At 43.7% G+C, this 25,661-nt stretch overlaps 1 protein-coding gene across 5 annotated transcripts in view; it reads right to left on the reverse strand.

The window, feature by feature from the left end:
• Positions 1-25,661, reverse strand: part of EHBP1 (EH domain binding protein 1) — a 163,893-nt gene that overhangs the window by 58,519 nt on the left and 79,713 nt on the right. For all 5 annotated transcript variants that reach the window (XM_026033977.1, XM_026033974.1, XM_026033976.1 and 2 more), the window contains 4 exons: positions 11,562-11,740; positions 10,879-10,927; positions 4,888-5,802; positions 2,839-2,982 (listed from right to left, as the gene is read on the reverse strand). In XM_026033977.1, coding sequence (XP_025889762.1) covers positions 2,839-2,982; positions 4,888-5,802; positions 10,879-10,927; positions 11,562-11,740 — 1,287 coding nt within the window. The remainder of the gene's footprint in view (positions 1-2,838; positions 2,983-4,887; positions 5,803-10,878; positions 10,928-11,561; positions 11,741-25,661) is intronic.

The following is a 25,661-nucleotide window of genomic DNA, read 5'->3' on the forward strand; positions in this document are numbered from 1 at the left end:
ATCCACGTTTCACATGGCCACGACGGGGAGCAGGGAAGCCAATCCAAGCAGTGCAACGTTATCAACCACAAGAAAAAAAGTGAGTCAAATAAAAATGAGGAACCAATAAAAACGCTCTCCAGGCTGAACACTAAGTGACTGTAGCTCTTATACTAGACTGGAAATAAYGGGAACATCTGGCAAAAGCAGCCCAGCATCAAGTGCACCTTTATCAAGAAGAGCAGCAGGAAGGTAGAGCTGTCTGTAAACCTGTCCACAGGAAGGAGATCCCTATGGGGACAGGGTAAGTCTGTCCATATGTTCACAGAGCTCTTAAGTTCCCTTTCTAGCGTCAAAAACACTGCATCAATTATGATTCCCCCCAAACCGTGATCATGTTTTCCAGGAGCTCCTCACCACCGCAGTCTATTCCTAGGCTCAGTGCCTGCAAATGCTCCAGCCTGCAGGTCTCGTGGTTCTCAGAAGCATGAAAGGAGMAGATCTAGTGATGAAAACTGGGGAAAAGAATGAGAAAAAAAAGGAAACTGAGCGAAAAAGACAGCAGTGAGGAAGGAGGCAGAGAGTGACGGGGCTAAAGCAGGTGAAACACACAGTGATGCAAGATGATGGGGCAGGAGGCACAAGGAGAAGACATCTAAGGCAAGAAAGAGCAAAGAAAGCTGGTTTGGAGGGGAAAAAAGATGAAACGGAGCTGCATTGCACAGGACAAATTGGTGAAATGAACAGTGGGAGGGATGGCAAAGCACAAGAAGACACCAACTGAAGAAGGGCAGGAGGATATTGCCCGAGAGGCAACGAGAAGCACGAGATCCAGAGCAACAGCTTAAAAGCCGCAAGAGCTTAAGTCTTAATCTTCTGCTCCCACAATTTCACCGAATTTTGAGCAAAGCGAATGAAAACAGTGACGTGGGCTTGCTCTCGGAGTAGGAGAAGATTAAAAGACACAGCAACAAGGAGGGAAACTCAAGGAAATGGGGTGAACAGCCAGGAGAAAGGACACGCCACAGGAAAAGAGCCAGTATTCATGACCTGTTAGCAGTCAATAAAGAGGTGACCGAGATTTCAAAATGAATAAATAAAAAYAAAAAGCAACCCAGAAGACTCCTGAAACAAATCCCACAGTCTTGGCTCCACCACATGAAAGAAAGGCTGAAGAAAAACAAATTGGACGAGCGCAGACCACGTGATGACGGTGCAAGAAACCTGTATTTATGASCAGGGAACGGACTTGGGAATTTCCTCCCTTTTCCTGGCTCCAAGCAGCAATACAGCCCCATGCACCATATAGTATAGTTCTCACTTATTTAATAGGAAAAGAGCCCTTCATAGTTCCCATAGGGTGAGTGCAAAGCTGCACAGCAAAGCCTATGACACAGGATTCTCCAAAGTGACTAAGGGCTTTGCAAGCTTAGCTGGGATGACTGCTTTTCAGAGCAAACTTCTTCTCAGAGGAGTCTCATTAGCATCAGTGTGACTTGGACAACACACAAACATTATTCCACGCAGGTGGGAYAGATACCTACACTGCTAATATACATCGTAATATAAATTACAAGAAGACACTTGAGTTGAAGTTATTATTATTAACCTGGAACAGAAGCAGTCTGCTATTTTTCAAGGAGCAGATTAGCAATGTCCAGTAGTAAATCAGCTCAATTGTGTAACTGCATTAAATGTAAAGCCTCATCTTTATGATCATCAGTTACGTTAAAGAAAAAAGAAGATGCTCCTCAAACAGGAATCAACATCTCGTCATAGAAATACGTATCTGATGATCGATATATTTTGCTGTATATACACATCCTCATTCAGATTAGCCATGCGTATGGATAGGCATATAACCCGTCAGTTTTAGATAACACACAAATCATAAAACCACTATAACGTATCAACCTCCATTATAAGCTCTTCCCCTTCACAACAGGTATGTCGCACACTGAAATATGAGCGTTGAGCTTGGGAAGCCAAGTGCTCAAAAGTTGGGAAGTTTCAGCATTAGTTGTACAACCCCGCATTASTTCCCACTGTATGTATTTCATAAGGTCTTTAATTGCATAATCCACACATCTGTTTCCTATAGCATCCCTCCCGTAATGAAATTCAGCATATGAAAAACTGTTTAAAAAAAACAATCAAGCAAAAAATCCAAAGCAAACTTAGAATTTCCTAGGAAAATGTTAGATACAAAATAATGACATCATTATCATCATTTTATCATTACGTGAATCAGGCATCTGCATATATATACTCATATTTTTAAGGAAAATTAGGAGGAATTCTTGTCAGTTTGCAACAGGAAATATTTTCTAAGGGATATACACCATAGATAAAGTTTAGAGAGTGCAACGAGATGATGTACAGTTGTCATCTTCCTTTTCTGCCCGTGTGATCCCATTTACGCAAAATCTGCCCTCCAGGACCAGCCTCTGAAAGAAGCAAAAATCCATCCAAGCCTTTCTCTGTATCGTTATTTTTCAGCTGCATTTGCATTCTTAGCTACACCACAGTCTCCAACACGGCTCCAACTTAACACAGCATAATTTACTCCACTATCACTTAGTGAACAACTTTTATTCTCCCTCCCGTTAGCAGGAGCCAACCAAAGAAGGTGCTCTCAGACCTCTGTCTCCAGTGATGTCTAAGGCACCTTTCTTAGGCTAAGGCTGCAACACMAAGAGAATTGTCTTTAAAAGTGAACTCAGCGTACGTGACACACCGCAGCACCGGGACATTCAGCGTAGGAAGAAGATATTCCGCAAGGATGTGCTCCCTACTAAAATGTAAGATGTACAATGAGCTTGAACCACATATAGGGCCACCTTGGCCAGGATTTCTTACATCATTCAGCTGCTTATTGCGGGCCGGGGCGACCGTATCAGTTAGCTGCTTGCTCCCTGCCTTCAAAGCTGCGTCTCTTCTTGCTTGCTCAAGCAGAACTCTTGCTCGTTCTTTAAGTTCCTCCTGTCTTGACAACATTCGTTGCTTAAAAATAAAGAAAACACAATTAACAACAAGGCAGCCCCCGGGCACTTAACRTTTATACAGTAGTTAATAGCCAGGAGCCTTCCTTCATAATCAAGGTTGGGAGCCACGTGGCTTCATGAGGTGACAGAGCCTTCTATAGAAACGAAAAGTAAAGATGATCAAAATATAAAGTCACAGGTCTTTATAATGTAAATGCAGCTCTCTCCCCTCCCCTTAAAACTTAATTTTTATCAACATTTAATGCCTTTAAACTGACACAGTGGAAAAAAAAATAATTGGCTTCATGGAAGGTAGCTATGTTAAATGTGTTTACTTATTTACTTTAATATGTATGCAAATATAACGCTTCGTTGGCTACTTAAATGGGTATCGCTCATTCGAAACTTAAATTGAACACCAAGAGCTTGGATACAAGGCAAAGGGGGGAAAAAAAGCAGTATCTTCTTCTGTTTTGTTTAKGAATATCCACAGGAAAGTCCCTGCTCCACACACACGGCCACGCTGAGCAGAAGTAACGGAGGAGGAGACCTGCRAAGGCAAGGGGAGCTGAGGTGATATTCCAAAGTATCCAAGTACAACTGCCTCCCTAGGGAAGGGCAGCTAAGAAGAGTCTGGAAAACGTGTCCCAGGCCTCTCCACGYTCAGGAACCCGGGCAGGAATCCGCAGGCTCTGCTCCGGCAAGAGCTATGGGGAGAACGGTTGGCTCTGGTTGACCACTGAGGTCAAGCTGGAGGTTCATATCTGAGATTCGATGACTTTGTGCAAAAGCACAGAAGATAAACAAGGCTGAAAGGTCTCTAGAGCCATCTCTTCCTTTTTAGTGGCATCCTACACTCTTGCACATGAAAATCTCATCAGAAAACAGTCTCTATCCCTCCTTATTGCATTATTCGGTGCGGGCCAAACCGTTCCTTTCTCATCCACTGCGCGGAGAAGATGATGAATAAATTCATGAGGCTCCACTGATTAAGGCACAGAAATTAGCTGACCAAGGAACAAATACCTTGTCTACTACCATCTACCTATGGACTGTCTTACAGCAAAAGGAATCCTCACAGTTTAACATTAGGTAAAAAATGTAAAAATGTTTGAACCAATCCACAACACTGAAATACTGCCTACAGATTTCTCTTATCACAGCTAATGGCATGAAGCCAAACAAAACCAAAACTAAAGAAAGTTCTTCAGGGGGATCAGCTTATGAGTCTGGTTTGGCACATTTGTAAGCAGGGCTGATAACATTTTCTACATATTTTTGTGATGATACTATTTGCTGATAACGTTCAGCATTTCTACAATATTCGGCTTTCATCCTCGCCATAAATCTGCAAGTTGGGTGGGCACATATTTTATCTTTGCAGATCGGAAAACTGATCTCACAGTTAAGTAACACGCTCAAGGCTGCTCCGTCAGCAGCCCGACACGGTGGGCAGGAGCTGCTTCCTCATCCTCGTGGGCCGTGCTCCCAAGGGCACGCGGTCTCTCGGGTAAGAGCTGGAAAGTTGAGCAGGATATTTCAAGTCATTCAGAAGATTACCTTTTTTTGAATATGGATCAAGGAATTAAGAACGTTTTTTCATTTCCTGCTTCAGCATGCAATATTCAGGAGAAAGATGCTAGGGATTCCATACTCAGTGGCCAAAGCCCCAAAGTCACCTTATTTTTGCTGCTCGAGAATATAACATCACTACKTACTTGAAATGCAACGGCTCCTTTTTCAGCATCATGTATGAGTCTAAATATTTCTGCTATTACAGCTGTCTGATTTGCCCAGCAATATGTCACCTATTCTGCAGCTGAATCTGCAGATACAGCGTGAATCATAATCGTGGAGAAAGAAAGAACATGAGYGGAAACTCCACGCTGAGCCCAATGCGCACAGGAAGGTTGGGGTTTCTTACCTGGGCCGTTTTTGCACTTTGATCTGCGTGATTCAAAGCTGCTCTGGCGTCGGGGTCAGGATCCGCTTCTCCCTGTCTCAGGGAAGCACGCTTTTTCCTCACCAGATCTGCATCGTTATTATAGGAATACCCCAGCTTAGAAGTAGGAGATAAACTCGGCTTTCTGCCGGGTGAACTGGGGTCTCCCTTGGGGCTCTCAGGGGATCTTGGATGTCCCAGTTTCTCTTGCTCCGAGAAACCACCGGGACTGTCTGAGCTCTGGTGCCTTTTCCCGTCACCATCTTCACAAGCAGCCGTGGGAGACRTGTCCTCCTTGTGATCGCTCACGTGCTGCAGGTCGCTCAAGTCCAAAGTGTCAGCCTTCAGCACCCTCTTCTTGCCCAGCACGGGCTGCGCTTGGCTCGTGTCCACACTGCCACCCTTCCCAACCTCCTCGGAGGCAGAAGTCCTTCCCGAGCTTTGCTGGGATTTGGGCGGATCGGGGTCGCTGCGAGTCCTGCGGGACGAGGGGGAGGCCGTGCTGGGGCTCAGGTGGTCATCGGGGGTCTGGTGCTCGCTCTCGGACTCTCCAACGCCGCTGTCATTCACAAACACGGAGTCGTCCTGAGAAGCGAAGTCGGCCAGGCCGCTGTCGGGCGGCTGCAGCTGCGGCTCCCGCTTCAGGTCGTGCAGCTCCGCGTAGAACTTCTCCTGATCCACGGAGCTGTTGGTGTCCGTCTCGTAGTTGCCCACTTTGTAGGTGCTTTTGCTGCTGTTCTCCTCTATCTGCACCACRTTCAACTCCTGGCCGCAGAAGTGAGCCCGGATTTGGTAGAGATAGGTCATCACGGTCAGCTTGTCCGGGATCGCTAGCAAGACCATGTCCGAAGGCTCCAGCAGCCGCGAGATGCCTAAGCTGGCAAAGCCATCGTATGCCTTTAAACAYAGACAGAAGAAAGGTTACAACACACTAGTTTTTTTACATATTATAAAAGATCAGGAAAAGCCATTGGAATTTTCAGCTAATACAGGGATACACGAACACATCCAACAGCCCCAGGTACCGGTATCGGCTCAAAGTTGTTCCTTTTTATTCTTTAAGTAACTGCCAGTAGTGTGACAGGTACTATCTCTTGTTGCATAACCCAATGCCTCCGAATTCCAAGATTTTTCCTGACGGATTCTACACATATCTCCTAGGAGAGCTTCGTAAGAATACAAATCAAGAGAATATGGCCAGTAAAGACTTGCAAATGGCGCTGCTTTAAGCATTTTTAACTTACTACCATAGTATACCAAAATCTTTTGTTACTCAGAGTGAAGCCAGTATCAAGAGTAAAAAGATGGGCATGAAAGGGCAACCTAAAAATCCTTCCGYTGGCATTAAGAAAACCTACTAATATCTTAAGTGGTTCTCCCTCAGGTAGCAGGAGGCGAGCAAAGGGAAAAGCGTGAGAGTTGGGACCCAAAAAAAGCAACTAAGGATGGGTTTTTAAGATAAGGAACAAAGATATAAGAAACACGACACTAATCCATCTTGGGCTTTATCACTGGTGATCAACCTTCTCCTTTCTACTGGTCATGTAATTGCAGTGATTTGTGTTGACGAAAAAGTAGGTCCAGAYAGCCAAAAAGAGCAACACCTTTGATTACTCGATACCGGGCAAAAATCACACCAATTTACCAAAAAAAGAAAACATTTTTAAAACATCTGTTGGTGCTACATTTAYGGAAAAGGGAGAGTGAATTTAAGTCTCACTTCTCTTTCTAAAAGCTAAGCAGTTTGAAAGCTTCTCAGTATGTGAGGGCACATTGTATTACTTCTGCTAGCTCTTTAAGAGAGTGGGCTTGGTGCATCAGGTTTTTCTAGTTTTGAAGAATTAAAGCTGTTTCTCAATTTACAATTAATTATTACTATCCTGGATTAACCCTGGAAGACAATATTGTGTTTCAAGGAAGCCTTTAAAAAGGCCTCCTGTTAGGTTTAAAGCACTCGGGCATCTCCTCCCCCAGTAATTTTGCATCTCCTTTTTATCCTCCTCTGAAGGATTCCAGAGTTTTATTTAACAGGCATCCCTACAGGATGTGGAACAAAAGCAACAGAGGGATGCTGAATTAAAACACAGAAAAGAACCTGTCTCTTTGCAAGGAAATGATCAACTGCACCACTGTCTTCAAGTCTATCCCAGTTCTACGGCATTTCTGCAATTTATATCATTTCAGAAGAGTGGAAAGAAGAAAAGAAGAATTAATTATGGTTTTGCAWCCTCTTCGTTTTCAAAGCATTACCTTTCATAAGGGTAAATCTTYGATGCTTCGTTAGCATGGGGCCTGGCACGGCATCTTGTGGCACACCAAGTTATTTTAGCAGCTTTAAGAACAGCAGAGTTTCTCCTGCTCCTTACCATGGCCTGGAGTCCTTCCAGGCCCAAACCCTTCCCTTGCAGGCACTTTTCAAACCTACCTTCTCCCTTATTTCTGATGACATAAAATTATCCTCTCCAACTCTGCTCTGCTGCCCCTCTCACTGAGGTATAACCGGTCACAGCATTTTTGGTTAAGCAGTTCTTATATCTATCTAACGTAGGATTTGGAGAGTTTATATATATGCACATATGAAGTATTTTCATTATTTATTTCTAAGCCCTTCTAGCTCTCTGTGTGCAAAATGATCTGGCCTAAAATCTCCAGCTTTATTTTTATTTTGTCGCTGGTCTGTGGTGCAGAAGTCCCTTTTGGAAAGGTCCCATATGRGAGAGTGTCCCGCCAGTTCTGAAGGTGGAGCTGTGCTTGCACAGGGAAGGAGTAACAGGGAAACCACACGGAGTATTTGGTGATGCCCCGCTCCAGAATGAGCCAAAAAGCAGGAAAACGAGGGGCGGGAGGAAGGGAAGGGAATTGCGATGATGAAGATGGATGGATGCCATGGAGCTCCCTTGGGACCCGCGGGAAGAGCGGGATGTGGAGGCAGCAGCCGGGATGGACAGCGGCCCCGGGAGCGGTAGCACGAGCGGCKCCAGCCGCACACGTTCACCTGAACCCTTTCATACCTTTAATGCCTTATTTATATGCTAACAAAGCTAAATCCGAGGCATACATCCCAGGGTCTGCAAAATGAAGGTGGGGACAGTGTTTTAGAGTCATTAGGAGAGGCGCTTGCTTAGAAAGGGCAATACTGAAGCAGAAGAAGTTGATTTGGAGTGATGGCTATTCCTGATACAGCTGGAATTACTTTTTGCTGCCTGCTAAGTTCTTCTGCTGATGTTTGAGATTAAAAGCAGGAGTTTTCCAGGGATGCKGGGTCTTTACTTTCTGCCCGCCCTCCCTCTTGTTGGGGACAAGCTGCATTTTTGCTTCTCTGCTTCTGAAGGACTCACGTCATGTAGGACGGCACGCAAGGGCTTGCAATTGGGTCTGCACCGTTACGCAGTCATTAGGCCTATACGCAGCACGTATATGCTCTGCATACATCCACATATGTAGCAGCTCCTTCTTTGTGGTTTCTTACAAAAACAGCTTGTCTTGAKGTCTCAGAATTATTTACAGATGCCTCGTGTCTGTAACTAGCACAAAGTATTAGCAGAGTTTGATAAGACACAGCGTTCTCCAAATCAAAGATGAATATCTACTGTAAAATACAGCTGCCAGCTTCAAGTCAGGAAGGTATTTCCATTTTTCCTCAGCACTCCCTTTGCAATTTTGAATTTCCCTGTTTAAATGTGTATTTGAAATGGATTCCTTCCTCATGAAATGGAGTATTTGGTTAAGACAATGACTCGAGTACGAAAGCATTGAGGAATTTAATAAAAATAGTCCAAAACAGGGGAAAAAAAGGCAAATGAAAGTGTTAGGAAAATTTAAAGGGCCGATCTAACACCCAGGAGATATATTACTATTTCCAAACAACAACCCCCTGAATCAAAAAACCTTCTCAAAACAAAAACAAAGTGATTAAAAACTGCACAGTGCRACCACAGCCGTGTTGCTGTGCCCTTCCACTCTCAGCCTCTTCATCCCCTTCAAGTTTCAGCCCAATGCAGCTCAGAAACTTGCAGTTCTAACGTGTGGGATGGGTGATTTGAAAATCCCTGCCCTTGATAAGGGACTCTTACTTTCCATACGCTCTAATTTTACTAAGTTATTTGTTATTGTTTATAAGCAATCTATGTAGAAAATAAAAAAAGGGGGGGATGAACGTTATAAAGGAGCTTGTGTGGACAGTTAGAGCTTTCTAAGCGATTTAAGCAGAACCACAGTTCTTCGGAGCAGCTGGAAACGTTCTTTCCTGGGCTGGACCTGTGCAGTGGGAATGCCACGGTGCACATAATTCATGCACATATATGTGTGTATGGGGCACGTGTGGGTTTGCCGACCTGCTGATGAAGCTTGGGTTGAATTTCCCGGCCCGCTGAGTGACAGGCRTCCGTCGCAGCCCGTGGCACGGGCACCCCGGGCGCTGCTCCCACCGTTTGCCCCTCCTGTAAGGCGCTGACGTCCCGGCCAGGATCAGGTGTCGCAGGTGTGCAGTTTAGACACAAACTGCACGAAAGAGCTTTTTTCTTTGTGTTTTCTTCCTTTTTCAAGCAAACGAGGTGAGGCAGCCCTCCTGCACCCTCCCAGAGCCGCCTTTCGCTCCCCGCGCGCCGGCAGTTTCCTAACCGAGAGCGCCCTGATATCTGCCAGGTAACTTTTTAATTAGCAATCTGTTCTTTTCCGTTGGGAAGCATCCTTGTTCCTTAGCCAGCACATCCAAGGAAACTCGAGGCTCAAGCCCACAGTCACAGACAACCTGGGAATTCACCTGGGGAACTGCAGCACCCTGTATTACCATGGAAAAGATATCGCTGTGTGAACCTCCGATTAGATAAGGCCACTTCTAAGACATTGCACTATCTATAGTGCTTAAGCACTGTTTTAATGATGAGTTACTTCCTGGCTAATACTTAAGTATTCAGGCACATTACACTGTAATTACCCTAAACACAAACTAATTTTAACAAAGCACCTTGAGAAATTCCTCGTATCTCCCATCTAACATTCCCTCCTTCCACCAGCTATATAAAGATGACGATAATTAATTTACACAAAATACCTTTTTATACCTATATCCCAATTATTTGAATCCAGCATCGCTAAAGCAGGGTAAAAATAAAATCACAGCATCAGGAAGAAAGSTACTTAAAAGCAATTTTCAGATGGTTATCAGGAATGATTTTTTAATCGTTGCCTACACGACCCCACGTAATTTTTATGTGAAAGTTATCATTTCTAAACGTGTCCCTGGGGCCAAATGCAGCTATATCCCCAAGCTCTCAGTGCATCTAAAACAAGGAGCAGAAATAAGAAGTGTTTTGGTGAGTCCCAAACTGAGTTCATGTCTCTCCAGAGGTAGACAAACACACAGTCCAGAAGAGGCTTAAATCAGCTGCCTGGTGCAATATTAGTGACTATTTTGCTAATATTTTGGGTTATTTTCAACACTTGTCATCGTAAGCGTTTCACATAGTGTAGAAATTCAGGTTTAATACCCTCCAYTTCACTTAGGTGATCATCCAGTGTAGAAGCTGATGTAAAATAYTGCATTTGGGACTGGAGAAATCACCATCAGAGTGACACTGATTGTGCTGACCGCAAGTAGCCCTATCCGGCAACCCAAGACAACCCCAAACGAGCGACATTCTTCAATTTTTCTTTTTTTTATTAAGTGTCTGATTGGAAAAATCAGTCTCCAGCCCTCCCCTCTCTCCCTTTACAGTTAATGTAGGCCACACAAAATATTAAACTCCAGTGCCAGCCTCGTGCTTGTTGTTAAAGACCACGACAAACTCGGGTCAATAACGCATCCGATTGGAGCCACGGGCGGCCGAATGCCTTCTGTGAGTGGCAGTTATGACCTTGCAAAATCACCTCACTTTTCCCCAAATTAATAAAAACCTGCCGGGAAGCCCAAATTGAAGCTATGTTTTCCTCTCTCTCTTTTTTTTTTCTTCCCGTTCCCCCAGCAGTTCTTACCTTTTTGTTGTTCTCTTTAATATCTTGAGGATTCAGGGACTTGTAGTCACTGAGGGGGAAAATGGCACAGTGGGTATGTATAGTATTTGATAAAAGCAGCAGTTTTAAAACAAACCAAATCTAAAAATTTGACATACAATAATATCACGCGGTAACTAGCAATTTCGCCGCAATTCAATCAGCAAAACTRATAGCGTGGAAAATTAAAGGAATAAGCAAATAAATAAATAAATAAACAGCGGCTACATGTTTCATCGCCTGGAGCTTTCCATCTACAAGAGAAGTTAAGGCAGGGAGTAGAGGCCGGCCTTGACAACCAAATTTACCAGGAGGTAATCCCTCCTTGTCAGGGTACAAAGAGCTACGGGCTGATTTCTCTCATCTCATTTCAACACAAGCCCAATTTTCATAATCATCTTGAAGTCGGTTCTTTGTGTAAGATTAAGAAGAAGAAAATCAAATCATATACAGAGGGGAGAAGGGACAGTTGGGGCAGCAAGGGAGAGCAAAGGGGTCAGGATGTCTGAGCGTTCGTAGATCTGTTTCCTTAGACAGGAGAGTTGCTGGGTTAAAAGGAAAGTAAAATAAATACGATTTTTACATAAAAAAAATGATTTTTATGTAAAATGCTGCATTTTTTGGTGAGACTTTTAGCTTAAACACGCAGAAGTTCCACAACTTACATGAGATCTGGTCGGAAGTGATGCAATATTGCGCAGAAGGATAAACCGTTTCTCCACGACGTAGTAAAATTGGTGATTTTCACTCCCCTGTAGTTTTTGGTCACTTCTTTGCACCACACGAGCAGCGACTGACTCGCGTTTGGCTTCCTCCCCAGAATGGGACTCGGTATGGGGCTCGGCTGCAAAAACAGAACCGAAAAAAAGGGAGAAGATGGAAGAATTAAATGGAAGACGAGAATTAACATGAATTGACCTAAGCGGACGAGGTGGAAGCTTTAATGTGAGGACCCACCAGAGGTGCCTCCAAACAAGTCACGGCGTTGGCGAGCTGTATTTCATTAACTTCCCGTTGATTAAYGTCCCGTTGAGCGCAGAGAGAGAATTACAAGGCAATCACACGAGGCAGGGCTGCGAGCCCAGGCCGCGCGTGAAGCGGGCAGGGAGCTCGGCGAGCGGGGCCRGGGCTTTCCAGCAACCTGCACGCATGGCCGTGCACAAAGGTTTTCCCTTCAAAAAACTTCTTAGATGCAATTACATAGACCGAGCTATCAGATGAACGTAAATCCAAACGGCTGAATTACAGAGCAAAAAAACTGAGGCTGTTCATTTTGTCAGCGCAATAGAATTAAAAATGTATATACACCCTCCTATTTATTCGCTTTATGGCTAGAGAGCTCCCAAATTAAGATTAAAAAAAAACCAGTAATTTATTATATCACAGCCACTTAAGTTGAGCGGGCGAATCCTTTTGGCCACGTTGCCAGTGTGTGGAAGACCAAGGATGCCCCCGCTTGACTAAAGCCTGTCAGTGCTCAGCAGCTCAGCGCTGCCTGCCACTGATTTACGGCCTCGCTGCTGGGGGGAAAAACACCAAAAACACCCCCAGGAGCAGGGAAGTCGCTTCTCATTTCCCCTGAGAGTCAGCCCCCAAAGTTGCTTTATAAACACACGCGAGCCTCATCCTCAAAGAGAGGCACTGCCAATTAATTTAGCAGGCACAGATTGAATATGTATTTTAAAATATCTCTAGTGAYGCTGAATTAACAATTAATTGCTTTAATTAGCTGTTAACTAACATCTTAGCCGAGATGCACTAAACAGGGAGAAGAGGTAGTGATACATGGCACACTTTGGGCACTTTGCATCCAGTTTTAATTGGAGTAACATATATTGCTAAGGAGCCCCTGGACAGCTGCTCCCACTGCTGCACCTATGGGTCAGGATTTGCCTTTTTTCACCAAATGAAGTGAAAAAAAATTAACTACCGACCCCAAATTTAAGTTATATTTCTTAAAATATGTTTGATATCCTAACTATATACWTGAAGTGATACAGCTGGGAGAAAATGATGAAATTAGCACTGTTGAGATACCAAAAAACTGAGTTTTGCTAATATTTTAAGTGCAGAGTTACACCTGTCAAACTATACAGTACTACATACTAATTATACTAAATGTCACCTATAAAGGCATTTTTCACTTGTTGCCAAATCTCTACATAGCAATGTTAAACGTTCCGGTCACCATCTAATTCTCTTCAGTTAATTCTGAAGCGACCCTAGGCAATATTACCTTTTAAATGCCTTAATTCATCATGTCTAGCATAAACTGAATACTTAAGTGATTTTAAAACTGGGTTTTATAGAAGCAGTTAAAGGTCAACAGAAGCTTTTCTATCAATGCATTTAGTTGAAATTAGAATTCTATTTCTAAATTATCGATTTATCAAATCCAAAATACAACTCCTGGAAAATCAAACTGTAAATGGAAGGGCCTTTTCCAACTTTGTGCTTCCATCGGCTTCAATTTTTTTAAGTATACCTCAGSCACAACTTTAGCATGTGCACAACAGAACTGCACCATTTCTTTTTAGCTGATAAAGCAGAAATAATACATTGCTTGCTTCCTTTGCTGATCCAGGATTCAAAAYTTTGGGAATGAAAGATAAATTAATAWTAAATTAATAATAATAAAATARTGCTATGCTTTATTCRTCACCCGAGTCCTCAAGAGAGGACAGAGGCTGAGAGGACGGTCTAAGAAGGCACAGGGAGAGAAAGCTGAGATGGAGATGGGGCTTCAAGGCAGCAAGACCTGCAACCGGCCAAGAACCAAGAACTTGCTCCTTGTTCCTCAAGGAGCAAAAGCAACAGCCCCTTCCTTATTTGCCTGAGAGGAATAAAGGGGATTTTCCTTTGCCCTCAGCAAGGCCAAAATGCCATCTAGCTCGCTGAAAACGGTGACCCCGCTGAAGAGCAGGACGAGGTGAATGGAAGTGGCGCACGGTGAGGTGACCCAAACTGCGACACACGGAGCTGCACGACGGAAAAGCCAGGRAAACTCAGCTCAGCTGCCATGTGGCCTGGAAGCTGCCACCGAGGGGCAATGAGGACAAGCCAGCCAAGACACTGCAGTCAAACAGATCATTTGATACCATCAAAACACTACCCCAGATTTGTATTTTTTTAAATACAGGGCTTTACCCAAAAGAACAGCCCAGCTCAGGACTATTCTGAATTTCATGTGGCTCTTTTAATAGCATTTATGTCTTTGGTGGGTCTGTGTGTGTCCAACATGTGTTTATTTTTGATTATTCAGGCCCATGGAACAGTCCAAGAATAAGTCAAAAGCTGTTTTTTCCCTAGTAATCGAACAGAAATAGAATACAGCAAACAAGACTGTCCAAACGGGCTAAAACTACTCTGTGTCTTACTCTGGAGACGGAATAAAACCTCAAGACAACTGAGCCACGAGGACAGATTCTCAACTGAGGCTATTTAGTTTTCAAGTGGCAAGTCACCAGAACATTGCGATGGAGTCAGTGACACAACGAAATACAAGTGACATTGCTCTTTTTTTTTTTTTTTTTTTTAAATTCTGGAATAACTGTTTATCAAAAGAAGCAGCATTTAACAGGTTTCATTTCAGCACAACGAAACAACTCTATGCTCAATTACAACCCTAGAATTTAGACATCTGCCCAATCTCTGGGCTGAGCTGCCCAGGCAGACACGATGCTCTGACGTCTGAACCTGGCAAGATTTGGAAGGCAGGGAGGAAGGGGAATCCTTGGACCTGCCTCGAGTTCAGTGGTGGTGACGCAGGTGAAACAATTTCATTTTTAAGGCTTTTCAGTCGCACATAACGGCCGTCATGAGGTTAGAAAGAACATTTCCAAACTATGCCAGGGAAAAGCACCAACAGCTCACACGTGCTTTCTAAAACAAGAGAATATGGGGTAAAGATAACTTTCTAGATAACACCACCAACAGTCCTGCACGGGCTGGGGAGACGCAGCAGCAACCAGGGCTGCAAGGGCAGCCTGTGTGGTGGCTTTCCCAATCAGATGGCTTTGCAAAAGCCATGCAAGGCACGTGCCTGCAGCCCTGCGGACACGAGTGACACGCTGCGAAGGGAATAATTTCCTTCAAGGTTTATTCCACACAAATTTGCCTCTCAAAGTAGTTGGAGGAGTATTTATTTCTAGTGCTTTCAGCATGTTTGAACAGATGGGGTAATATTTAATTGAATGCTTTGGACCTGTGTGGGACCTTGTGAAGATAATGCATGTGGTCAAGAGGGCCTTCTGCTGGAGTTAGTTTGGTCCACACACCTTTTATTTGTCCAAGCTCTCAAACAGGCTGTTTTTGATTCTAATCATCACTACYAGTTTCTCCTCACACCACCGCAGCCTGCCTCACTGCTCCAAGTAATAAACTGTTGCTCATTATCTCTTCTTGGCCTGATTTTAYAGCGTATGACACAGATTCATTTAAGGTCTGTGATCTAAATGCAGCGCATGAATTTCCCTGGGATCTCTGAGGTGACGGTCATAATACAACATCAGAGTGCTCTGCAATGGATAAATGAGCTCATCAACACAGTAAAGAGACCCACGACTGGTATTTCACAAATAGGGAAACCAAGATGGAATTAAATCATTTTTTCTGAAGCAATAAAGTGAATCAACTGCCATGAGAACTCCAGGACTCGACCGAGTAGGAAGCTGTGTTTGCATTCACAGCATGCCACCAAAGCAGCTGCACCTTCTCTACGCTCCAAAAGCAAGCGAGAGTGCTCAGAATAACCAAAAATCAAGGTTGAGACTCAACCAAATGAAGATCAAGTCAAGACTTGGCCACCCAGAAGACAGGAACACGCAGTCCATAGCCTCACATGCTGCACTCGGCGGCTTGCTCCATGTCACACAGAAATCCGATGTCACGAGTTCTGTCCAGGCTCCTCGCGCCATGTGGAACTCCTGGTGTGCAATGAAAAGACCATTCTCTTCCCCTAAACAACTTTTAACTTTTACGAAAAATAACAGGGCAGTCATACAGACATCTATTTTACTACAGGGTCTGATCAATTCTGCTCTGAGAACTTAGTAGAGAAGGGATCCAGCAAAGAAAACACAATATTTTGCCTTAAATTTATACACACTATGCACACAAAAACAGGAGAGACTACAGTAGCAGACATAAAATTAAACCTGGTAGTTCAAAACTTCTAAGCCCTTAATTTTGCAATTTTTGTAATTACCTGGCAACTTTCTTTTCGCTTTTGCTTTGTCTAGCAAGGAAGTAACTTTTCTTCACCTAGGATTTTCCATGAAGGGTTTGGTTTGGGGTTTTATTTTGTTGTTTGGGATTAAAAGAATTAAAAAAAAAAGGCAATGCAAGCATCATTGAACTGAACTCCAAGCCTTCAGAACCACAAGCCACAACACTTCAGCTCCTGAGATAATTTCCTCACTTGGGCAAGGGGACGCAGAGCCTGCCTGCTCCTGGGAATTCATTAAGCCAAGGAGAGCCTGTTTATTTCAAGCCGAACCACCGTGCCCAGCTCCCTCCCCTGTGGATGCTCCTAACACGGGATCACAGTGCTTGCAGGGGACGCTAGGACAGCTAACTCACCGGGTTGAGAAGCCCTGAATTTAGTTATAATACAGTAAGGGGAAAATTACGGTGCGAGGTGGTGGAGGAGAGGGAAAGCTGAGATAACAGAAAGAATCTGGTCACTGATGTGCCCGTGATTTCACCTTGATGGACAGTGCAGCCAGGAAAATAAAGAAGTCCAGGCAAGCATTGCAGGAGGCTGTGGCTCCTCCACCTTCTCTTCCCGAGGTCCCGCAGCCTTCATCCTTTATCTGGGTCCTTTATCYGGATTCCTTTAGCTGGACCCGCAGGGACAGGGCCTGGCTTTGCCATCTCCTGTCCCCTCTCCACCCTGGCCTTGGTGGCACCAGGACCCGAAAACRGCGAGGAGCCACCAGGATGCGCCCGGTTCACAATCCCTGGCCTCGCGCCACGCCGGGAACGTTCAGGGCTTCGGGCAGCGCGCCAGAATTAAGCAACTTAAACCACAGAGGAGGAATAGCAATTTTCAAAGCTTTTAACTTGGGCAAATGCGAAGCGAAGGAGCACAACGCACCTCCCTGGGCCCAAGGCTATCTCTGCCACATTTCAAAGGCCTGCAGCAAACAATGAAAGTGTTGGAGCTTGTCAGGAAAGGTCACAAGAATCTCTTCTGAAAGAAAGCATGAGGCAAGCTAAGAATGCTAAGGCACTGCCAATTTTTCCCCAAAACAGTGAACTCTTGCTGCTTTTGCAGATTTTGGGCTGTTTTTTMATGCCAGCCATTAAGCAAACGCAGGTCCTCCTGGCACCCTTTGAACCATTTCAACAGGCTTTGTTTTTCGGGGCGCTCTTCTGCTGCGGGCTCCTTAGGGGGACGTTGCTCCACAGAAATTTACAGCATGGCTCTTTTGTAAGCCTGGAGCTGTCAGTAAAAATGTAAATGATTTATTATAGTAAATTTATGGAGTTGTCAGTCTCGGCCTACGAGGCACCTTTCCCATAAAGACTTGGGCACAACCCTGGACGCGCAGGGGGTTGCAGCAACGCCGAGAGCCGCTCGTGGTGCCGGGCCTTGCAACACGTCACTTGTAAGGCCAGCACTGACCACACAGGAGCCTGTTGGGGAGCCTCTGAACACCAAACGACGCTACCTAGTGAAGGGTGGGCGAGAAAACCAGCATACTGTAGAGCCTTGCAAGAGCTGCTGGTGTCCAAAGTCTTACACCAAGCTTAAAGATCGCTGGTCTCCACCAAGAGCATTAGGACGGTTGCAGGTGAAGGAGGATTGAATGGCAATGTGCTGGTTTTAGTCTTGGTACCCTCCTGTATCAGAAGCAGCTTCCTCTGAACAAACAGTAACAAGATGATGATCAATAAAATATTGTTTCCCCACCCAGTGGTGAGGGGTTAGAGGGAACTACAGAGAATTGATGCAGAAAGGTTCAATTGTTCAATGTCTTTTCAATGTCTTTTTTTCCCCCCCTCTATCAGTCTTCATTCTACAGGTCAGAAGCAAGTTGGTCACCAGCACTATTGTTATCAGACACAAAAGGTCAGATCTCAGCCAGATGTGGAAAGGAACAGATGAGAAAGAGTTTTGATCGGCCAGATGCTTCTGGATTGGGAAAAGACTAACTTCCCTTCCAGTTTTCAAAAGCAGCAGGAAAGAGGAATCAGGAGATTCCTGTCTATACTCAGGAGAGTATAGACAAACTACTGAAAAACCGTGGAACAAGTTATAATTTGCTGGCTCGGGAAAGCTAAGGAGTAGGCAAGCACCATATTCAAGATTAGTTTTAAATGATTCTCTGTCAGAATGACATGAGGCATTAATGGCCCTCTGCAGACTTATTTATTGGACCCAGCTTTACTGAATACTTGAATAGCAAGGGGGATGATAGGCTAGGTCTTGAAGCTGGGATGGCCGTTATATTTTCTATAAGTTCTCACMTCAAACAGAGGAGAAAAGGCCTGGAAAAGAATCACCCTTAGCATGAAACTCAAGAGATGCAAGTGCAGCATAGGCAAGAGCAATCATTTGCATAAGGGCAGGAGGAGGAAGAACTGGTTAGGTAACAGTTCTTCATAGGAGGATGTGGGGGAAACCGTGTATTCAAGCTGAACATAAGTCAACAAGGCCGGGTTGTTGTGAAAAAGGCAAACAACGTGCTGAGATGTACAGACAGGACTAAAGCTTGCGAGACATGTACTGCCTCTCCCACCCCACTCAGCATCAATAACGCTGCAGCTGTAATCTCGCGTGCAGTTTTGCATGACAGGGTGTAAAGAAGAGGAGCTCAAAAATACAGCAGAAAGAAACATCAGGGGGAAAAAAAAGGACCACAGCAAAAGCTAGAGAAGATTATTTTAAAAAAAAATTAAAAAAAAAAAGGAGGAAATAAGTCCTAAGTCTTCCAGGTGTCTGAAAGAAGAAGAAAATCCTTTGTTCCTTTGTTCCTCATACCAGTGTTTAATGAAAGACATACAGGTTTCAATTGGAAGACAACACCTAGACACTGGGAGGAACCATCTCCAGGGCAGTACAGTGAAGCAGTGACACAGAGGGCTGTGAAGAGTCATTGAGTCTTCACTACCGGGAGTCTTTAACAGGACCAGTGGAGTTTTCAGGGAGGTTTTGGACCTTGGAGGTCTTCAGAAGTCACCTGGCCAAGATGCCTTAGGTGACCCCCTTGAGCTGGAGGTTTGGACAAGATCTCCAGAGATCCCTGCCAACCTCGACCGTTCTGTAAAGAGGTTGAGCAAAACTTCCCTTTGGAAAAGCTGGATGTGTCTTTGGTTGACAAGACTAAGCAACATCCCCAGACGAGTTTCAGTCCTGCTCTGTGTTTCTCACACACTACATGGCGGTCGTGCCCTCCCTTGCAAAGGACCTTGCGTTTTAGCTTTTCTGCATAACTAGAACTTACTTCCTTAGCTAATGAAAACACGGGAAGTTCCATAATCCCCAGCTCAGCCACTCTCCTTATCCAAATGAGTATTAGGACAGAGTAAGTCATTTAGTTCTCTCATATCTACCAAAGAGAGGCTGCAGAAGAAGCACAACCCATCTGCCCGCGAGGAAGGCTCCTTCCCACTCATTACATCTCCTCAGCAAACCACAAAGACTTCTGAAAATCAAGGATACGTTAGAAAGACTGTGTCACCTGCAAGGCAAGGATTCAGCTCAGACCCAGGACAACAGGGATTAAAAGGAACTGTAGATTACAGATGGGTGACAGCAGGTGTTTGGGCGAGCARTCCTATGGAAAGCGCCACCGCAGAGGGATCAGCCGGATCCCGTTCCCGTAGGAATTGTGGAGAGGTCACAGGCAGAGCGAACACGGGGACAAAATTTCAGCCTTTTTCTGGTCCCTTTTGTTTYGAAGAAAAAACAAAGGCGATAGATACATGAAAAAAATCCTCCTCCACCAGGAGCAGAATGCATCACGCACAAAAACCTTTCCTAAATTAAATATATACCCCAAAATATTATTAAAGAAATAAAATAGCTGAAAACCTGAGGAAAGGCCGACTTGAATAGCCCCGATTCAGTTGCCTACTGGAACAAACATTATTTAAGCGCTATAAAGGCAGATAGATATCTTTATCTCATTGAATAGCACCTTATTCTGTGAATAGCCTCCATGGAATAACAGCCAGTACTCCAAGACTCAATAGCTCAATGAACATAACAAGACTGGCACAATCTGGAGCTTAATTTGCATGTAATTTGAATATTTTTGCCTTATTATGTTCATTTCAAAATAAAAATACACAAAAAGTAACAGCYATTCAAGTGCCACTTGGCTTAACCTATATTTTTCCAGGAATTCTTTTGCTATCCAAATTTGCTAATTGCTAGGACTCGTGCAGCTRAAAGGAGAAATATGTTAAGAGAAAATATCCTTTTTGTTTTATAATACATAATTAACGCAAGCTTTTCAGGCTTGAACACTGTCAAATCTGTCCTCTTGAAAAATACACACATCATTTTCATGCTCCAAATTAAATTTGGTGTGGTTATGCTTTTAGCACTCAACAAGTAAAAGCTTGTAAATGCAAAGCTGAGGCATAAAGCTACAGCAAGGCTTATTTCAGAACCCCAAATCTTTAGAAAACAGGAATCCTCTCCCCAAAAGGCAAGCAAAGCTGCTAATAATTAAGCACTGCTTTTGATTAACGCTTTATACCACACGCTTCTGTTGAAAAGACTTCATTTAAGCGGCTCTTGATATAAAACTAATCAAATCACTGTACTTCATTCCCATATGATGCCTGCCTAATAACCACACAACAGTTGGAAACTGTCAAAATATTTTACAGCTCAATAGTAATTACCGGCCAAGTCTAAGCACGCAGTAATTGGGCGTTAGCCATATTTTAGGAGGGTTACAGCAAGGCACAGCACTCGCTTCTTCCATCCTTTCATTTCCTCCACGCATGTAAGAATCCTGAAGGATCCCAAGGATTTACTGCATAAAATTGTGAATGAAATACTGGGAAATACTGAAATATTAGCACGTAGTTTGCCAAGATAGCTTAAAAAAAAGGCATTTCWAACATTTAAAAACTTGCCTGATATTCTGAACTGCGGGATTTGTTCAATAGCAATTCTTCTATCTAGTTTAATTACCCTCAAATAAAAACATATTCCCAGATAAATAAAAATAAATATTTTGTCCACCATTGCGTCATTAATCCCCGCATTAAATACGTGCAACTCCACAGCAACAAGGCTGCCGACAGCCCGGGCTCCCTAATGTGTTTGTATCCAACATATTAACATCCTTAAAAGAGATTCCTCGTGGGAAGCGACAGCTTCTAAATGGAAGGAAGGGCTGCACTTTGAGTGTCCTTCAGACTTAACAGATACGCCCGGGTTTAGGAAAATTCAGTAGCCTTAAAAGCAGCTGGGAAAAGGCAAAGGGAAAATGAAGTAGCCTTAAAAGCAGCCGGGAAAAGGCAAAAGGAAAATGAAGTAGCCTTAAAAGCAGCCGGGAAAAGGCAAAGGGCGCCTGCCCCGCTGCAAGGCTGAGCTTAACCAGCCCCGGCAGCTTGGGGGGGAAAAGCTCTCAGCGAAGGGCAGCGCTAAGCCGGGCTCAGGCCCCGTCCCGCCCGGGTGGCGCAAGGCGCTCGCGGGCGCCYGCAGCGGCGCGCGCGGCTCCAGCTCCTCCGGAGAAGGGAAAAGCAGGGAGCYGCACGCAGGAATTTCCACGCTTTGGGAAGTGTAAATTAGAGCTTTACTGCTAGTTTGACAGGGAGTTTGCTAATAAATGTGTAGCAACGTTATCTGATTGCACAACAGGAGATGAAATGATTAGGACAAGCTTTGAAATGGGGAGACTAAAGGGAAGGGAAAGGAGATGCAAGCAGAACTGTGGTAACAGTCTGGGTGCAATTTCTGAACTGCTGCAGATACAAAGGAGCTGCTTTATTTTATATTTTCTTGATACGGCTCTAAGTAAGCTCCTAGTGAAACCTGCAAAGTTTATTCTAATATTGAGCACTACTGGGGAGTTGCATCAGTTTACTACAAATTATTTCAAGGCATCAGTAGGATTCATCTTATTAAAATGTGGGTTTTGCAGGCTGTTCTGCAACAGTTTGCTGCAAAAGCCCGAGCCAAGACTAAGAAACGCYGTGCATCACACAGCAATACCCACCTGGGATTTCTGCCTCCCGCTGCACCCAAAGCAAGGCACTGCTCCCGCAGGGAGCACCAGGAGCCRGTAAACACGCCGCACAGGCGCCACTTGCAGCCACAGCCCAGTTGCTCAATGGCTCTTGCACAGCCTGCGTTTTATCTAGTGCATGTAAATGTTTAAAAGGATTTTTGCATTGGTTTTTATGACGCTGTACTTACAGGGTAAGGTGCTGGTGCTGCTTCCCAGCTAGGCTGCGTTTCAAGYCTTGCAATGCCCGCCGCGGGCGGGTCTGGCGGGCAGGAAGGGCTCGGGGCTCTCGGGAGAGCTCGCAGCTTCTTGCTTTTCTTAAAAGAACCCTCCGACTTGACAAGAGCAAAGCAGACAAGGGGATCATCACGGGACTTACCCTGGTTTCACCCCATATACACGATGATACCGTTCTGCTTTACATCCACCTAAAATCACCCACAGGCCTGACCATCTCAGTACTCCCCTGTGTTGCGTGGGTTCTCTGGTTCTTTAAATATTCAGAAGAAAAGGCACATTTTAAGTGTATGCAAATTGAACAATTCTGTGCACACGGAGACCAAAAATGGAAGAAAAATCCAAAAACACAGAGTTCTTATTTGAAGCCTTCACGGGTTATTCCCTGTTACATGTCTCCAACTCATTCTGCTTACACATTTGAAACAGAAGGATTGATTATGTAAATATGCCTATCTACTAAAAAAAAACTAAATCAAAATCTAATTTTATTAGACCCCTTCAAAAAATCTGATTTTCGTAAAAGCCTGAAATTATTGCTAAGAAAAAAAAAAAAGTGTTTAAAATGCTTAACACACAAAAGGCAAAACCAATTCCCCTGAAAGCTCCTTGCAAGCATTCTCACATGTTTTAGACAATAATGATAATATTCAGTTTCGCACATTAGCTACAATAGAAGGGTTGTGGTCAAAATTAAAAACTATCTGAGCTTTGAAATGAACTTTGCTGTGATATAGTTTTAAACTCAATCTCTATTTGAATTTTGGTCTGTGCACCAAGATGTCTTAAAATGCCATATGGGCACATTATAAATGCATCATCTTCTGTACTGCATTTAATGGATAAAAGTAAAGCTTTTATTTCCTTTTGTGGCRTTCCTAAGAGCTCTTTGGCAACTTTATGATAAGGGTTCATAGTTGCATTTAATGTGGTTGAGTAATTAAGCAGAATTAATTCTTTCAGGACAAAAATGCTTTAATCATGATCTGCTAGACCGACTGCATCCAAACTATTATTTGAATTAACTTTTAAAGAAAGTTTGTGCTCAGAAGAGTAAGGTCGCTCAAAATAACAGAAACACATTCTGACATGATGCTCTTTGAGTCAAAAATCACCATCATTACACTACAGAAACACAAAACATAAGGTAGCTTAATTGGGAAAAATATGAAAGATGTCTAAATACAACACTTTTAAACTCTGAGCATTTTAGACTGTAATATTTCAGGATATTTTTGAAGATTGACAGCTGAGCTGGATTTCAAAGATTTCGTGGCATTAGGTGCAAGCCAGGAAACATCACTCGTGCAAAGGCTCCGGGAACAGCACAATTCCTGCTTTCAGGAGGGCTGGCAAAATGGGAGAGAACAGAGATTTTGGCCGCCCTAGCAAAGAAAATGGGACTGCACTTTTACGTGTGGATCTTCCCTTAAAGATGGAAAAGACAACTAAGGAACTGGAAAGCGCTCCAGGCTGCGCCCAGTTCATGGAAGCTCATGGAAACCTGCATGGAGAGACTTCACTGCCCGGGAACACGATTCGGGACTGGGCCGTTGTGCTGGCTGCACTGGGTTCTGCGGGAAGCCCTGTGCACGCACACCGAAACCCGGGTGCGCAAGAGTTGCCATCAAACTGCTRTTTCCAAATGCACTTGCCCGTGGTCACCTCTGTGAAGACGACAGTGTTTCCCACAGCTGTGCATGCACAACACAGGCCTGGAATTGCAGACGCACTTGGGTGCTCAATGCAGAGGATGATGCCTGGCCCTGCAAGGAGCCCAAGGGAGAATAAAGGCGACTTTCTGCAGCTGAATTGGGCACGAATCTGCTCAATTCCAATGCCAGAGATGTCTGCTTCTGCTGCTAGGTCCTGGGCATGCATATTATGTTTTTACTCATTATATGAGCTTAAAATTAAACCTCCGAGCAACTTCACTAAGGTACAAAAAAGTACTAATGAAACCTCCAGATCTCCAATGCCAGTTTACTTTTTTTTCCTAGCATTTAAAATGCAGTTTCATTAATTCCTTTAATTTTTTGCTAGCTCTTTCACTGAGCTAAAGCATGTGATTTCCTTCACACTTTAAAACCTTTTTTCCCCATGTATGTTTGTCAAAGACAGTTTGTCTGAATTACATGTACAGACTATATTTAAAATGTGTGCATTATCACTACAGACTATGAAGTATTTAGGGATTGACACAGCTATTACTAAACAGAAAAGCAGCTCTTGTCAATAATGAAACCACGTGGTTTTCAAAAGCTGTGTTTTTTTAAAAAAAGTTGTATTTAAAAATGCTATCCAAATTCCTCTACAAAATATGAAAATATTTTCCTAAGCCTTCTAAGAAAAAAAGTGCACTGTTCTATTTTAAATCAATATGAAAACAAATTCAGTTTATTTATCTAGCAGGCATAAGGAGAATGAAATTGCTTAAAAATTATAAATCAGAAATTTCTTGTTTGTTAACAAGAACCAAGAACAAGATTAACAAATAGTTATTTTTTCTTTTTATAGCAGTCTCTATGAAGAGCATGAAACGAGGTGCACCTATGTGCTGCTACGTAGGACAAATCAATTTAAATAAGAAATATCAGCAGGATTTGGATTTTGTATTTAAATGACTATTTCTGCAGGGAAATAACTTCTCCTTCTCTAAATATTCTACCTGTATACATTAAAATAACCCAGGGGAAAAAAAAAAAAAAAAAAAAAAGAGGATCTATAACCCTTTATACATAAAAACATAGTGATCACATAGTGACAGTCACACAGAACAGGCAGTTCTTCTAAACAGCAAGAAAAAGCATTTAAAAGGGTGCACTGATTCAAAAAATACAGGCAGCTTGGTGTCAATAAAAACCTGAGATCGCTCAATGCCTGTGGCTTGTTCTCTACTTATTTTCTTTTACGGAGTCAGTTTATTTTTTTCATATATGTTTTCAGGAAATTGTTGTCTTTCCCCCCGTTTTTGTCACCACAGACACTCCCTTTAGGCAACCGTGCATCAACAATCCTCCCACGTTCAAAGTCGGCTACATCTGTTGCTCTTTCCCATTGTTGGAAATTCCTGCCTTAATCCTATTTGACTTTATTCATGCAAAGGTCATCCCGAATCCAACAAATGGAGCCGCGATAGCAGGCGTGCTGTTGAACATGGCTAAAAAATGCTCTTGTCGAACATGCAGCTAGTGTGCCGGCACTATCTCAGAAGTGCTCGCTTTATTATTCGGGCTCCTGCTCCYCGGCACTGCGCCGCAATATGAATTTCTCCCGGCCCCTCCGGAGCACGGCGGTGTCCCACTAACGGGCTTCATTCTCTCTGCTTAAAGC

The sequence above is a fragment of the Nothoprocta perdicaria genome, unplaced genomic scaffold (assembly GCF_003342845.1).
Source record: "Nothoprocta perdicaria isolate Ctin4 unplaced genomic scaffold, notPer1 scaffold_138, whole genome shotgun sequence".
NCBI lineage: Eukaryota > Metazoa > Chordata > Aves > Tinamiformes > Tinamidae > Nothoprocta > Nothoprocta perdicaria.